Below are 15270 nucleotides of genomic sequence, written 5' to 3'. Positions count from 1 at the left end.
TGCACACTTTCTTTTGTCCCTACCAAAATATCACCCCTCCTTATTGATAAGGACACCCCTTTGATTTCATTATTTATATTTCCTCGGGGATTTATATGCACTAATTTTCTTTCAAGACCCCATATATGATATATGCACTCTTTTTCACGCATTGACCCGATATTTTTCATCATCATCTTAGCCGCTTGTTGTCGCTTCTTTTATTTTTTTTCTTTTCAATCCCTTTTCTTTGTCCTATTTCAGTTGAGGTACCTCTTTGAGGTGCGTGCCTGAAATTGATTACTCTACTCAGTTGAGGGGCCTCGATTCTTTGTGGTTTGTGCCTAAGAGAGTCAAATTTCATGAGGATCGGTACTTGCTGACCCATGATTTCTCGCCCATTGTGGCCCGTTCTTGCATATCAAGGCTCATTCTTGCCCATTCCGGCATTGGTCCATATTGACCCATTTCTACTCGCCCTTCGAGGCTTGAGTATCATCTAGCCCCATGGCCCCCATTGAGGCGATGATCTATTGGCTTTTAAGCCCTCTTCGTGACACATCAACAAGCGGCATCTTCTTCGGCAATTAGTAGATATTCAGCAACAACATCAGGGGTATTCATCATCAATCTTCAGCAGTGCTCTTCAAACCAAAGAATTCTATTTTCATATTGGAGAATTTTTATTGTAATCAAACGTATGTTGATTTTTCAATCCACATACATTTGAGGGGGCATGTTAGAATATGGGGGATCTCACCGTTGGATTGAGTTGAGATTCACTGTTGGATTGCCTGTGTGGTAGAACCGTAGAATAGGTAGTTTGATTAGATTGGCAACTATGTTAGATTTAGTAGGATTTCTATTTATCTCTTTCCTTGATTAGGATTTCTTCCTTTATCTCTTTCCTTAATTAACTTGATTTCATTCCATGTTTATTGTGTAAGTGCTCTATATAAGCACACCTTTAGATTGATTGTAATTATCCTAGAATTAGTGAAAATCTCCAGAATTTATCACTATGAAAACACAGAAGCGATGTTGGTGTGTTTGCCATATGATATTTATCCTTTCTCTCCAGTCTCCACCTATAGAATGGTCGGAGGAAAGGCCTTTTTCCCTTTTCATTTTTCTCAATCTTGACTTAGCACTGCCTTGTTTTGGTATTCATAGCCCTCTGCCCCTCACTTTATATTTGACTTCTCGGATTGGCTGTTGATAGCTTGTAGGGAATGTGACAGCCAATGAAAAAAGAGCAAAATTAAGTGTGTGCTGCCTATATTACAACAAGGAACAAATGCTACTGGGGTGCAACTTGGGTTGGGTTGAGGCCCGACCTGAGGAACCATTTGTTCAACCAGAATCCGACCCGACCCGAGTTCCAACCCGACGAGGTTCACCCCGACGCGACCCGAGGAACCCTTTTTTCCAACCCGAACCGGATCCGACCTGACCCGAGTTCAACCCGACCCAACCTGAGTTTTTAAGCTTAGTAGGAAAAAAACGATTAAAAATGTCGGGTTTCACTTGGGTCGGGTTGCCCGAGCTCTCAACCCGAACATGACCCGAACTCAACCCGGGTTGGGAAAACTCAACCTGAACCCAAGCCCGACCGAACTCAACCCAACCCGACCCGAGTTGCACCCCGAAAAGCTACAGGCAGCCCCCTCCTCCTCTCTCTCTCTCTCTCTAATTTTAATATAAGGAGTATATAGTTCTGTAATTTTCTCTGTTGAGGGTTAATTTATTCTCAAAATTGCGGGTTAACTAAAGTGCATTACTTTTCTCTCTGAATAATAATCCCGACACAGTCTGAGTATCAGGAAGCTCTGCAATTGTTCCACAAAAGGAGTGGTTAATTCTCAAGAAAATCTGCTTAACTGCGCTGTATTTTTTATGATCTGTTGGAGTTCTATGTTTTGAGGTGTATTCCTGAGATTTTATATTTCTGTCTTGTCAGGGTTTTATGACTCATTTTCTCCATTTGTTTACGGTTTTTTTTTGCAGGAGTGGACGTTTCCTTCTCCAAGCTTCTAGAAATATCCTTCCTCCATCTGCACTTTCGGATTGTCAAGATGCATTTAACCAGGGAAGCATGACTGCAGCTGAAGTATTTATAAGCTTGAGAAGCAAAAGTATTTTGCACTTATTTGCATCGATTGGAAGGTTTTTGGGTCTTAAGGTATGTACTCGTCATTTGCCGTTTCAACTTGTGTTAAAATGGCAAAAATATCAGCTATTGGGCCTAGGACTTGTAGTTTCACAACACAATGTATGGATCTGCAAAACGCACGTACATCTAAAGTAAATTGCATTTAGTTAGGAAAGGTTATGGTCGAAAAGGCATTTCAAATAATAGCTGGAAATATTTGATCAAGCTACCAAAAGCTTTTTGAAATTTCTTTAACTAGGCTTGCATAGGTTAGTTTCCACCGTGCCATGGTTGGAGAAAGGTCTTTTAAGTAGTCCTCTCTTACGAATTCATTTATTCGCGCACGTCTAATAATTCAATACATATGACATTTCACATGTAATTCATATTACTATTTATACATAATACATACACAACCTTTCAACAATTTAAAAAACAAACATACACAGCATTTCACATGTAATTCATTTAAAGATAATTATGTATACACATACTAATATAGTATACCACTAATACATTTCTGGTTTTTGTTTTGGTTTCGGTGTACCCTTGGGTTTAGGCATATTCTTCAATGGGATGCAAAAGGGAAACATTTCGGTCATTTTGTGTCACTTTCGGTGGAAATTTAAAACAATGATTCTAATTTCGAGTTTCGCCATCCCTAAAAGTAGAAGAATTGCTAGAGAATTGAACTACACATGCAATCCAATTGTTCTTCACAAAAACAAAATGTCAAATACATAAACCGATAATAAATTGATCAAAGTAAGGGAAAGCCTAAACCTTTGTAGGTAACTTCTAAACATTTAAATACAGATTTAAAAGTACAGTAAAACTTCACACACGCACAGCACAAGGTTTCAAGCTTCGATTTCGGTTGATGTTTCAATCGCGACAGAAATGAAAATATGCCGGTTTCAAATGGAAAATTCAGTGGAAATCATATAAAATCACGTAACATATGGAAATCTATGCAAATGAAGGACCTTAAAGATTGAATAATTACAAATACACACTAAAAAATATCACATGAGCCAAAAAAAAACCATAATTGTTTAACTTCATCGAATACCTAGTGACATGTGTCATTACGCATGTCTAATAATTCTACATGTAATTCATATAAATATTTATGCGTAGTACATACACCATTTTTCACATAGAATTGAGATCAATATAATTATGTAAGACATTGGATAATATACCGCTAATACACTCAAGGTTTTGATTTCGGTATGCATTTCAGTTTTGCCATGCATTTCGGTGCGGATAGAAACGAAAACATTTCAATTGTTTAGTGTCTTTTTCCTTGGAAATTTAAATCCATGCACACACTAATAAAAAGGCACACATATCGAGTTCTGCCATGCATTTTGGTGGGGATGGAAATGAAAACATTTCGATTGTTTAATGTCTTTTCCTTTGGAAATTGAAATCCATGCACACACCAGTAAAAAGGCATGCTGTGATATGTGTACTCGAACAAAGAGGCTTGCTATGAAAATAAATAGAATGCTTATATATACACGCACAAAGAGACATACTAAGCAAATAAATTGATTGCTTACATATATATATATATATATATATATATATATATATATATATATATATAGAGAGAGAGAGAGAGAGAGAGAGAGAGAGAGAGAAAGGTTCCTACACATGTGTAGAGAGTTCTCTACACACTAGCTTAAAATTCAGTGGGGGCCCACATTGTTTGGGTGATCCAAGCCATCCATTTTAAAGGCCTTCACATAGATAGGGTGTCTACAAAAAATTAGATCCATAGGATCATCCCAACCCTACGATTTGTGGAGGTAAAATGAATGTCAACCTTCACAAATTAGTCCATTTTTTGCCTTCACAATTCGAATGGTTAGGATGATCCTATGGATCTGATTTTTTGTGGACACCCTATCTATGTGAGGGCCTTAAAAATGAATGGTTTGGATCACCCAAATAATGTGGCCCCCACTGTATTTTAAGCTAGTGTGTAGATAACTTCTCTACACATATGTGTAGGAACCGTTTTCTCACACACACACACACACACTTTTATTATAATTAAACTTTTTTTATTTTTTTTAATCCAAAAACTTAAATTTAGATTTTTTGAATTTAAATGTTTTTTGTAATTTTTATCCTCTAAATTAATTGTGTCTAAGTTCTTAATTCCCTCTAATCTTGTCCCAATTTTCTTCAAATTTTTATTTTTAAAAAATTTAATAAAAAATATTCTTTTTTTTTTGTTTATTCTTATCATTTTAAATTTTTGATAATTTTTTCTATTACATCTTATGTCTTCTTGTACTTTTTATATTTTCCCTGTCAATTTTGTATCTTATGTTTATTATTTGTCATTTTCTCATAATAATGTTTTATTTTTTTAAAATTATTTTTTATTTGAATAACAATGTTTTTAAAATTCTTTTATTTATATTTATTTTTTATTATTTTCATCTATATTTTATTTTATCGATGAATTAATTTAAATTATTAAATTATAATATATTATAGGGCAGTGATAAATCGACTCCCCAAATGGATAAATTGACTCCCCATGTGCCTATCTCTCTCCTCTTTCTCTCTCTAACCTAGAGGAGAGAGAGACACATGGGGAGTCGATTTATCAATTTGGGGAGTCGATTTATCACTCCCCTATATTATATGGGAAAATTGTTTCTGAGCTCGAACTCAGATAGCTTGTCTGAGCTCGAGTGTCAAAAACTCATGTGGGTCCACATTTTTGGGGTGATCCAAAGCATTCATTTGAAAGGCCCTTACATAGATAGGGTGTGTACCAGAAATCAGGTCCATAGGATCATCCTAACCGATCCAAAAGTGGAGGGCAAAATAGACAGATACTTTTTCTCCACAAATCTGCCCATTTTCCCCTCCAACAAATGGAAGGGTTAGGATGATCCTAACCACCTAATTTTTTGTGGACACCTTATCTATGTAAGGGCCTTTCAAATGAATGCTTTGTATCACCCCAAAAAAGTGGACCAACACTGTTTTGGAGCTTGAGCTCAGAAATAGTTTTCCCATATTATATTTGTTTCATACTAACTGCTCCAATTTTTTATGTTACATATTTTATATTCACACAACCAGTCTCTAAGAATCGTCATGCAAAGCATCTCCCCCTAAAATATTCCTTCAAGTCACTTTACCCTAAAAGATGTACTTCATATCTCTTTCCTTCTAAGTAATCTTTCCAATTCTCTCTCTCTCCCTCTCGTAAAAATTCTCTTAACATTTGTCCCTTTAAACAATTCCTCTCTCTCTCTCTCTCTCTCGTAAAAATTCTCTTAACATTTGGCCCTTTAAACAATTCCTTTCCTTACCTCTCCTCCTCTCATGTCCCCCTTTACATGTCTCTCTATTTCTCAAGCACATGCCCTAAAAGGTGAGGAGAAATGTTCTCTCTTTCTCTCTCCCCCCCACCCAATCGTGTGCCCTTTACATCTCTCTCTAAAGCACTCATGCCCAGAAAAAATCTCTCTCTAACATCCCGTTCACATTGTTAGAGAGTGAGGTGGGATGGAGAGGGGTGGGGAGAGACGCGGGTGGTGTGGGAGACTATGTGAAGAGAACCGTTAGGAGCATAGTTGCCAGAGTAGGAAGGGAGTGTGGGAAACGGTGCTGGAAGTGAGGGGTTAGAAAAGAGAAAATGCAGGAAGTGAAAAGATCTAAAGAAAGTAAAGAGAAAATGTGTGGGAAGCATTACTGAGAGTCAACATGAAGCATGTAAGAAGCCCCATTGGAAGCGAATAAGAATTAGTATGATTGTTTTGGTTAGAGAGGAAAGGTTAATATAGCTAAGAATTGCAAGTGAAAAAAAAAAGACTTCACTAATGCTAGAATTATAGGTTTTATGAATTTGCAATTTCGCATGTTTTATTCATGTGAGATAGAGAAAGAGGAGTTTGAACCAACTGAATCAGTTTGAACGTGTCAACCCCAATACATGTGCTTGAGGGCATTACTTATATCAAGGAGTGAGAGGACTATAATGAGGGCAGCGTCCGCGACTTACAAGTTTTTTATAATTGATATTTATCATTAGATTTTTGGGACTTTGGGAATTGATTTGATCTTGTGTCTTTTATTATTTTTAAGATTATTATCGAATATGTATGTTTTTGGATTGGAAGTAGATGATTAGTATGTGACAAATTGTTCTCAAACCATTTATATTATGAATTTATGATATTGAATAACTAATTATGGTAGTTTGTATTTAAATTAATAAATTTGAATGAAAAATGAATAATTGGCTATTTTATTATTTTGCGATTTGCTTATGATTTGTTTATATTTTTTTGATATATTTATAATAAATCTGAATAGATCTCACGATTTATGATCCGATACGATTCGACCCCTATTACGATTTACGATTCGATTTCAATTTTCATAACATTGTTTATGGGTGTGGAAGTGACTAGTTATCAAATCCAAGACCGATTGAAATTTGCTTAGGTTCCAACTTCCTGTAACTTTGTTTCTCAATTTTCATTTTATAAATATTGCACACAATTAATCTTTATTAACTCACACCTTGTAATCATGCATATCTTTCTTTCCTCACAGGAAATCTTTCCATTTTAACGTAATTGTAATGGCATGTCCTATGGTTTTTGGACGCATCACTTAAATACGATTGTTGTATTTTTTTCCGAATGGAAAGATTGTAGTGGTTATACCAAGCACAAATGCTTGTTATTTGTATTCATCTACATATATCATGCTATTTCCAAGGTTTAAATTTTTGGTTTCGGTTTTGGACATATCCGAAACCGAAATTTCGGCCAAAATACCAAAATTTCAGCCGATATTCGGTAAAAAAAATTCAGGCAGTTTCGGTTTCGTTCTTGACCGATATATGGGATTTCGGTCGAAATTTAAAACCATGGCTATTTCTGCTTTTATACCAAATCTGACAGCATATCCTATGCATGTTTTAATTTCTTTGGTGAGTCATATACATGGTTTATAACAAACATGAGTTTGGATTTTGCAGGTTTATGAACAGGGTTTGGCCGCCTTGAAGATACCAAAGATCATCTTGAATGGATCAGATTTGTTGTTAATGGGATTTCCCCGGTGTGGAAGCTCCTATTATTTGTTGATGCAACTTGAGAAAGACTTTAAGCCACTCTTTAAACTGCTGGAGACCCAGCCCGATGCATCTGGACGGTCCCTTTCAGTTGGTGACAGCAGCCAAGTAGTACGCTTCAATAAAATTGATATTGGTCAGATGCAAATGCTTGAAGATGAATTAAATTTGAGTCTAGTTGACTGGGAAAAGCTACATTCTTTTTTACCAAATGCCGAGGGTACTAATCAGAATTCAGAACACCCTCTTCTTTCTGATTTTGGCCTGGAAGCTTCTATGCAAATTGCCGGATCTCCACAGTCAAGCTTCTCATCTTTTGTTGATGAAGTTTTTGAGTTTGAGAAAGGGTCATCATTGCCTCCGTTTCCTACTCATAACCATATTAACACATCCTTTAATATGTCTCCTCTTTCTCACATTCATCAAGGGATAAAATCTGGAATCACTTCTCCTAAGTGGGATGGAGGTTTACATCTTTCTCAGATAAATAATATCACAAAAGTTACCTCTGGTGGCGCCACTTTAAATAGTTCATTGTATCCATCAAACAATATGAAGGCCTTGCTCCAATCCGGGCCTGCCAATTCTTTCTCTTCTTCTAGTCCAGTTAGGAGCCCATCGATTCAGAAACTATCAGCTTCGAAATCTGATCAGGAGTTAAGTTCTCTTAAATCTCCTCCACATTCATCTGAGTTTGGCCCTTCTGCTATGGATGATGATCAAGCAAGATTGCTTAACGAATCTTCGAAAGAGTCAGCTGCTATGGTTTCTGGGAGTCGGTCAGCTCGACTATTATCCCCACTCCGAACATCTGGCCCTCGAGTCTCTGCCCCAAGCACCAAACCTGGGCTCAAAAGCTCAGCTAGCGGACACCCGGTTGGGCCCCTCAGGACCATTGGATCTAACTTGTGGACTGCCACTCCCGTATGTAAGACCCAGGCTCAAAAGTTGCAAATTCTTTTAAATTTCTATCATATTTCTTCTTTTGTAATTTCTGGAGTTCTGTTATTAATTTTGACTGGAATAATTCTCTCTTTTCAGGTCAGAATCCAGAATCCGGGATTTGTCAGACTTCAGGTTATGACATTATTCCAAAACATGACCAAAATCCACGTAAGCGTTCGCTTTCCGATATACTTAAACTGATTCCATCAGTCCAAGGCATAGAAACCAATGCCAGATTCCAAAAGAAACGGAAAATCTCTGAAACAACCAACTATCATCCATCTCCATCACTATCCCGGTGTTCATCAGTAGTGCCATGTAAAACTGAGAGCTATACCTATGGAAATATTTTAGCCGAGGCGAATCATGGGCTGGCACCTTCAAGTGTTTATGTCACTGCCTTTCTTCACGTAGTAAGGCACTGTTCACTCTGTATTAAGCACGCTCGCCTAACTAGCCAGATGGACACTCTTGACATTCCTTATGTTGAAGAAGTGGGGCTACGTACTCCATCATCAAACTTATGGTTCCGACTACCATTTGCTAGAGACGACTCATGGCAGCATATATGCTTGCGTCTTGGTAAACCTGGAAGCATGTATTGGGATGTCAAAGTAAATGACCAGCATTTTAGGGACTTGTGGGAACTTCAGAAGGAAAGTACAAGTACACCGTGGGGCAGTGGTGTTCGTATTGCTAACACATCTGATATAGATTCTCATATCCGTTATGATCCGGAAGGCGTCGCTCTAAGTTACAGGACCGTTGATGCTGATAGTATTCAAAGACTAGTGGCAGATTTACGAAGGCTTTCTAATGCACGCTTATTTTCCCTGGGGATGCGGAAGTTACTTGGTGTAAGAGTTGATGATAAGGTAGAAGATGGATGTGCCAATTCCGACAATAAATTGCAGTCTGGAACCAAAGGTGTTGGTGAGGTGACTGATAAAATGTCTGAACAGATGAGGAAGTCATTTAGGATTGAAGCTGTTGGCCTTATGAGTTTATGGTTTAGTTTTGGTTCAATTGCTGGAATAGTGGCACGCTTTGTTGTTGAGTGGGAAGCAGGTAGAGAGGGGTGCACGATGCATGTTTCTCCCGACCAACTTTGGCCCCATACCAAGGTTTGCACTTGTTTCAAATATGTTTTTTTAGAGATAAAGATAAAATTAACAAGGATGGAAGAGAATACAAAGGAAAGGGCGGAGATGAACCCAAAACAAGAAAAAAACCTGGAAAAACAAGATAACAAGCCACTACAATGGCATGTTACACGAATGAGCACCGCACTGATGCAAAACTCAGCATCATCAACTTGTCTGGCGAGCTTGTAAGAAAGTTTGACATCCATTAAAATTTGCTAATCACTGGGGGGGGTGAGGGTTCAATTAGGTTGTCTTAGTGATCACATTAGAATAGTTATATTAAACCATAAGAGAACCCAAAAGGTGTGATTTGAAGATGCCAGAGCCCATAAGAGCACCAACTTTTGTTTCCTTTGAAACCATAATTCCATACTACCAATGGGGCCTAAAACATCTTGATGATGTCCCCATTTACATTCCCCAAAACATCACCTATGCTGGTTGGTCCCAGGTTGTGAAGAGAGTCCCATCAAGATTCGATTTAAAAAGATTTAGAAGTCTGAAAAACGCCCCTATCATATCTATTCTTGGGAAGCTCCAAGAACTTCCCTCCATTACTTAACTCACTGCGACACCACAAATTTCCTTACTAGAGAGTGGTGAAGTGCTCTGTGATATTGGATAATTTGGTGTCCTTCTTGAAGATGAACATTTTGACAATGTCCCCATTTTCATTCCGCAAAACATCACTCATGCTGCTTGGTCCTAGGTTGTGAAGAGAGTCCCATCAAGACTCGATTTAAAAGGAATTAGAAGTCTGAAAAACCCATCTAGCCCCAATCATATCTTGCCTTGGGAAGCTCAAAGAACTTCCCCCCATAACTTAATTAACTCACTGAGACACAACAAATTTTCTTCCTAGGAAGTGCTGTGATATTGGGTAACTTGATGTCCTAGAAGATCAGGTGGGCGTGGAATGCCTTAAAAAGTTACGTTCCTTTTGTTTAACGCACTAAAGCACAACAAAAGAAAAGGCTAGTTTGAGACATCACTGGATTTAAACCTGAGCCCATTTTAATTTGTTGGCATTGCTCATGGCAATGTGAAGGATGGCATTAATGCTTGGAAGTGCTTTGCATTGTCATTCACCCACGCTTCCAATATTCAACATCATCCTTGCTGTATATTGCATACCATTCCAATGTTTTTTATTCTTAACAGATAAGGTTGCAAGTCCGATGCTGCTAACTTTTTTCTACTTCATAACCTTAAAGGATCAAGTAGCCGTCAACTTAATTGTTATATTTTTATGACTTTGAACCGGGGACAGAAACCTAATCATTGTAAACTTTTGCGTGAAGAATGAGACAAATAAAGTCATCATTAACTGACGTTCACCTTTTTTTTTTAACTTGAAAGGTGTTTATTAAGCTGGTCATTGAAGTAAATTGCCAGTATATACCACTACCGCCCACAAAAACATGTTTGAGAACACCCAGGAAATCTTGCCTGTCAAAAAATAACCACTTGTAAAGCTAAGGAAACACGAATGTAGACAGCCAAACATGCACCCTAAAAACCACCATCTACTGATTATGCCCAGGAAAACATGGTTGACTATCAAATCATTGGACGTGGAACATTCATAGCTACTTTGAGATGTTGACTATTTTTTATTCATAGGCATGTATATGGTTCATAAGATAATGTGGGGAAAAACAATTAAAAAAAAAAAAAAAAAAAAAGATAATGTGGGAAAAGTTCAATGCCTTATTCATATTATTCATAGCAGTATTCTCACTATCCCAATTCTGTTGAAAAGAACAAAACCAATGTCATCGGCATCGCTTAATCGTTCTCCATTTAGAGCATGCAAACATCCTTCTTATTTTGGAAGTCCGTAAGATTAGCATCACCTTTCAAAAAAGTAAGATAAGCATTACAAAACTCTGAATGCTTATGATGCCATTTTTGTTTTCATTCTGATTCATTTTGTATTCTACTCATGGTTCCATTTCGGTATGCTACTTTATTGTTCGAGCTACTAGTGTTCTTCGCATAATTTTTGTTTTCTTCCTCAGTTTTTGGAGGATTTTATCAATGGAGCTGAGGTGGCATCCCTTTTGGATTGCATTCGCCTGACTGCGGGACCCTTGCTTGCTCTGGCTGGCGCAATCCGTCCTGCACGGATGACTGGTCCCGCTTCTGGGATCCATGGTGTAACAGCGGGTCCCTCCTCTGGCACCAAGCAGAGCAGTTTTGTAACATCTCAAGGGCTGTTGCCAAGCTCATCTTCAAATGTTAATCAACCCGCATCCGCTTCCTCTGTTGGGAATCCTGTTGGAGGTCCCGTTATGGGTCCCATTGGGAATCACAGTCTTCACAATGGTGCCATGTTATCTGTTGCGGGAAGAGGTGGTCCCGGAATTGTTCCTAGCTCACTGTTGCCTATTGATGTTTCTGTTGTACTTAGAGGACCTTATTGGATACGCATCATCTATCGTAAACGCTTTGCAGTTGATATGCGCTGTTTTGCCGGAGATCAGGTTTGGTTACAGCCAGCAACACCTCCCAAGGGTGGGCCCGAGGCTGGGGGCTCGTTGCCATGTCCACAGTTTCGGCCTTTCATTATGGAGCATGTTGCTCAGGGATTGAGTGCCCTAGAGACTAATTTCGCTGGTGGTGCACATACAGTCGGGCTTATGGGTGGCCTTAACAACCCAAACCCAAATTCAGGTTCACAACCTCCACTAGTCAATGGAAATCGGGTCAACCTTACAGCTTCTGGTGGAATATCTAGATCTGCTCCAATAGCTGGAAACCAGGGTGGTAGTTTTAGTCGGATGAGCAGTGCTACGCTGGCATCCTCCAGCTTAGGTGGTACTGTCAACCCAGGATTGCCTTTACGCATATCACCAGGAACAGGTGTCCCTGTGCACGTGAGGGGGGAACTGAACACTGCTTTCATTGGGCTTGGGGATGATGGGGGCTATGGAGGTGGCTGGGTTCCCCTTGCAGCCCTTAAGAAGGTCTTACGAGGTATTTTAAAATACCTGGGAGTATTATGGTTGTTTGCACAGTTACCTGATCTTTTAAGAGAGATCCTCGGCTCAATTCTAAAGGAGAACGAAGGTTCACTTTTAAATTTGGATCAGGAACAGCCAGCTTTGCGCTTCTTCGTGGGGTAAGACTTAGACCCTTTAATTCATTTAGTAGGTAACTTTCCACATATTCAATATGTTTATGTATATGTTGTTCTTATTCTGTTTTCCTTTATATCTCTGTTCTCATTTGTTTGGACTATGGTGCACTGATACTGCTGTTTGGGTGAACTGTCCTTGGTATTGATGGCATGGCGTGAGCTTATGTTTCTTCTGCTCATTGACGTTTATTCAGCTCCTTGTATACGCTGATTTTTCATTGATTGGAGTGAACTGCCACTTATCATTGTGTATCTGTAACTTTGATGAATGGATCTGGTTCCCATAACAAGCTTTGAGAGACAGGAGTTCCCATTACCGTTTAACCAGATGGACATAGCAAACAATTGTTCCACACAATTATTCCCCCTTTATGCCCGTGTCTATTTAATTTACCTATTACATTTAAAATAGATCAGACGAGTACCAATTTTATCTGAGACTGGAAAAATAAGTTTGTATAATCAAACTATACTTTATTTCTGGGTTTATTTATATGTAAGAAATGGTTTATATTTAGGTTGTAGTCTTTTCTTTTCTTTTTTTGAAATGGTTGATGTTGTAGATTTAAGTAGGCAATCTTAGATTGAATATCACATTGTAAGCTGTTTTTTCTTGTACTGATTTGTGTGGAGAAAAAAAGTATGATCGAAGGCTAAACATTGGTAGAATCTCAATAGGGACGTGCGGTTTGGGTAGGTTTAGGATTTAGGGTTAGGGTTTGCTTCAGATGAGGAGGGGGTCGGGTGGGCGAAAATAGTTGTAAGGTTGGGATTGAGGGTTTGTTTTAGGGACTTGTTAGGGCTAGGATAAAAAAACCAAAAAAATAAGAAGAGGAAGGCTATGGTACCTTTAGGAGGGGTTAGTCGCATGGAATTTTAAACCCCCTAAGGTTTTCCCGGATTGTGGGTCACTCTTGGAAAGTCCATAGGGTTGTGTGTCACTCAGAAAATGCCTGGGATTCTTCACCTAGAGACTTAAATAAGGATTTTAGAGTGAACACCCAAACCTCCGCATAGCAAGGCCAAACCTTCACATAGCCACACAAATAACCCCAAAACTACTGATTTCTTTGTTCCATTTGTTTCGTTTATCACTGGATAAAAAAGTTACATGGGCACAGATATTATATAGGTTCTTTACAAGGGATAAATTACAAAAATTATACGATTTTTTTGTTTTTAACAAAATGTCATTTGATGATCTGGTCTTGAAAGAATAATGCTGCACTACAAAGAAATAGGGTAATTCTTCCTCAAAATAGGTCTTGGCTGATTCTTCCCATGAAGAACGATTGGTTTTTGCCATTTGGATTTTTTTTCGGATCCCTCGATATCCCTGTTATTGTACACTGCAATCTGAGGGATGTTTTTTCTGTCTTTTACCTCGTTGTTGCTTTAAATTGCTCATGAAACCCATTTGAGAAATTACTACTTCTCAATGTATTGATGCTCTCTAGGGTTTTCAGACGAAACCCATTTGAAAAGTTTCTGGTTTTCACTGTATTGATGCTTTCACCTTGAATTTCCTTTCTCATCTGCTATGCAGTCTTTTTTCTTTTCTTTTCCCTTTTCAATTTTTTTTTCATCTTGTTTGGAGGAGATGCGGAGATGGATAGCTGCTCCCGGATTGTTTAACGAACAGAGAGCGGTGGGATTGTTTTGTGGAGATGATGGGTAGAGGGACGAAGGGCTGTTCTGCGAGAGAGGGATGTCGCTAGGGTTCAAACGGAGAGGAGCAGTTGATTCCCGATAATTTTAAAGTTCCAGCTTTTTCAAGAGGATTCTGCGGGTGAAGATTTTAAGAAGGATCGGGATTTTAGGAGAGTTTTTTGGCTAAATCCCTGCCTTCCCGACTAACTAGGGCTTTGAAAGTGGAAGCACTGAACCACGCATGACTAACGCGGTATTCCTAAAGTCCTATGGAGTTCCTTGAAGTCAACTTCGACTAACCCCCCCTTAGGGATGAAGGATCACTTCAACCTGTAGCTTTGATACCATGTTAATAATCTACATGGCTTATGTGTGATAAGCAAGGAGAGAGAGAGAGAGAGAGAGAGAGAGAGAGAGAAGAAGAAGAAGAAGAAGAAAAAGTAAGGAGATAGATGGAGGAGAAGGCGTGAGTGGGAGAGAACCTAGGAAGCACGGGTACTCTCTCGGGGCTCCCGCACCCGCACCCGACACGTATGGGGTGTGGGTACGTCCGGGTACGCCCCGGGTACTTCCGGGGTACGTACCCCATTTGTTTTTTTAAAAAAAACTAGTTTTGCGTGTCAGGTGCGTGTGGGGTGCGCACCACGCGTACCCGACACGTCCTGCTTCTTCCTGTTGCTTCTCTTTCCTCTCCTGTACTTCTCTCTACTTTCCTGTACTCGGTATTTACATGTAAACCATTTAAGTAAATTTTTTAAGATTTACATGTAAATAACGGAATACCCCCCTTTTGGATTTATTAAAAATAGTTTCAACACCCAAATCTAAAAGGAAAAAAAGTCAACTCTCCAGTTCTAGTACAAAATTCAAAGAAAAAGGGTCGGGTCAAAATTTTAGTTTTCTTAACTTCCAAACGGTGGGGTATTTTTCAAATTTTAAAAATTCATAAAATCTATTTTGTCCAAACATTATTAAATCCCAAGAGTCCGGTAAAAAAAATCTCATAATTTGGTCTGTAAAAATTATTCATCTTGTCAGGCACTGGTCAACACACTGGTGACAGACTTTTTTTTCTAATGAATGATGTATTGATGCGTAATGTTATGAAATATGGAACTTAATCACTTATGAAATG

General features: G+C 38.6%; 1 protein-coding gene across 1 annotated transcript in view; it reads left to right on the top strand.

Moving 5' to 3' along the window:
* Positions 1 to 15270, top strand: part of SWP (RNA polymerase II transcription mediator) — a 36723-nt gene that overhangs the window by 11946 nt on the left and 9507 nt on the right. Inside the window, exons 4-7 of the mRNA XM_077391941.1 lie at positions 1987 to 2161; positions 7158 to 8181; positions 8295 to 9322; positions 11365 to 12467. Of these exons, the coding sequence (XP_077248056.1) occupies positions 1987 to 2161; positions 7158 to 8181; positions 8295 to 9322; positions 11365 to 12467 (3330 nt within the window). The remainder of the gene's footprint in view (positions 1 to 1986; positions 2162 to 7157; positions 8182 to 8294; positions 9323 to 11364; positions 12468 to 15270) is intronic.

This window comes from Tasmannia lanceolata, unplaced genomic scaffold, assembly GCF_043159265.1.
Source record: "Tasmannia lanceolata isolate RefF3 unplaced genomic scaffold, GAP_Taslan_0.1 ptg000012l, whole genome shotgun sequence".
Taxonomy (NCBI): Eukaryota; Viridiplantae; Streptophyta; class Magnoliopsida; order Canellales; family Winteraceae; genus Tasmannia; species Tasmannia lanceolata.
Note: the sequence above shows the minus strand (reverse complement) of the source record. Positions and strands in the feature narration are given on the sequence as shown.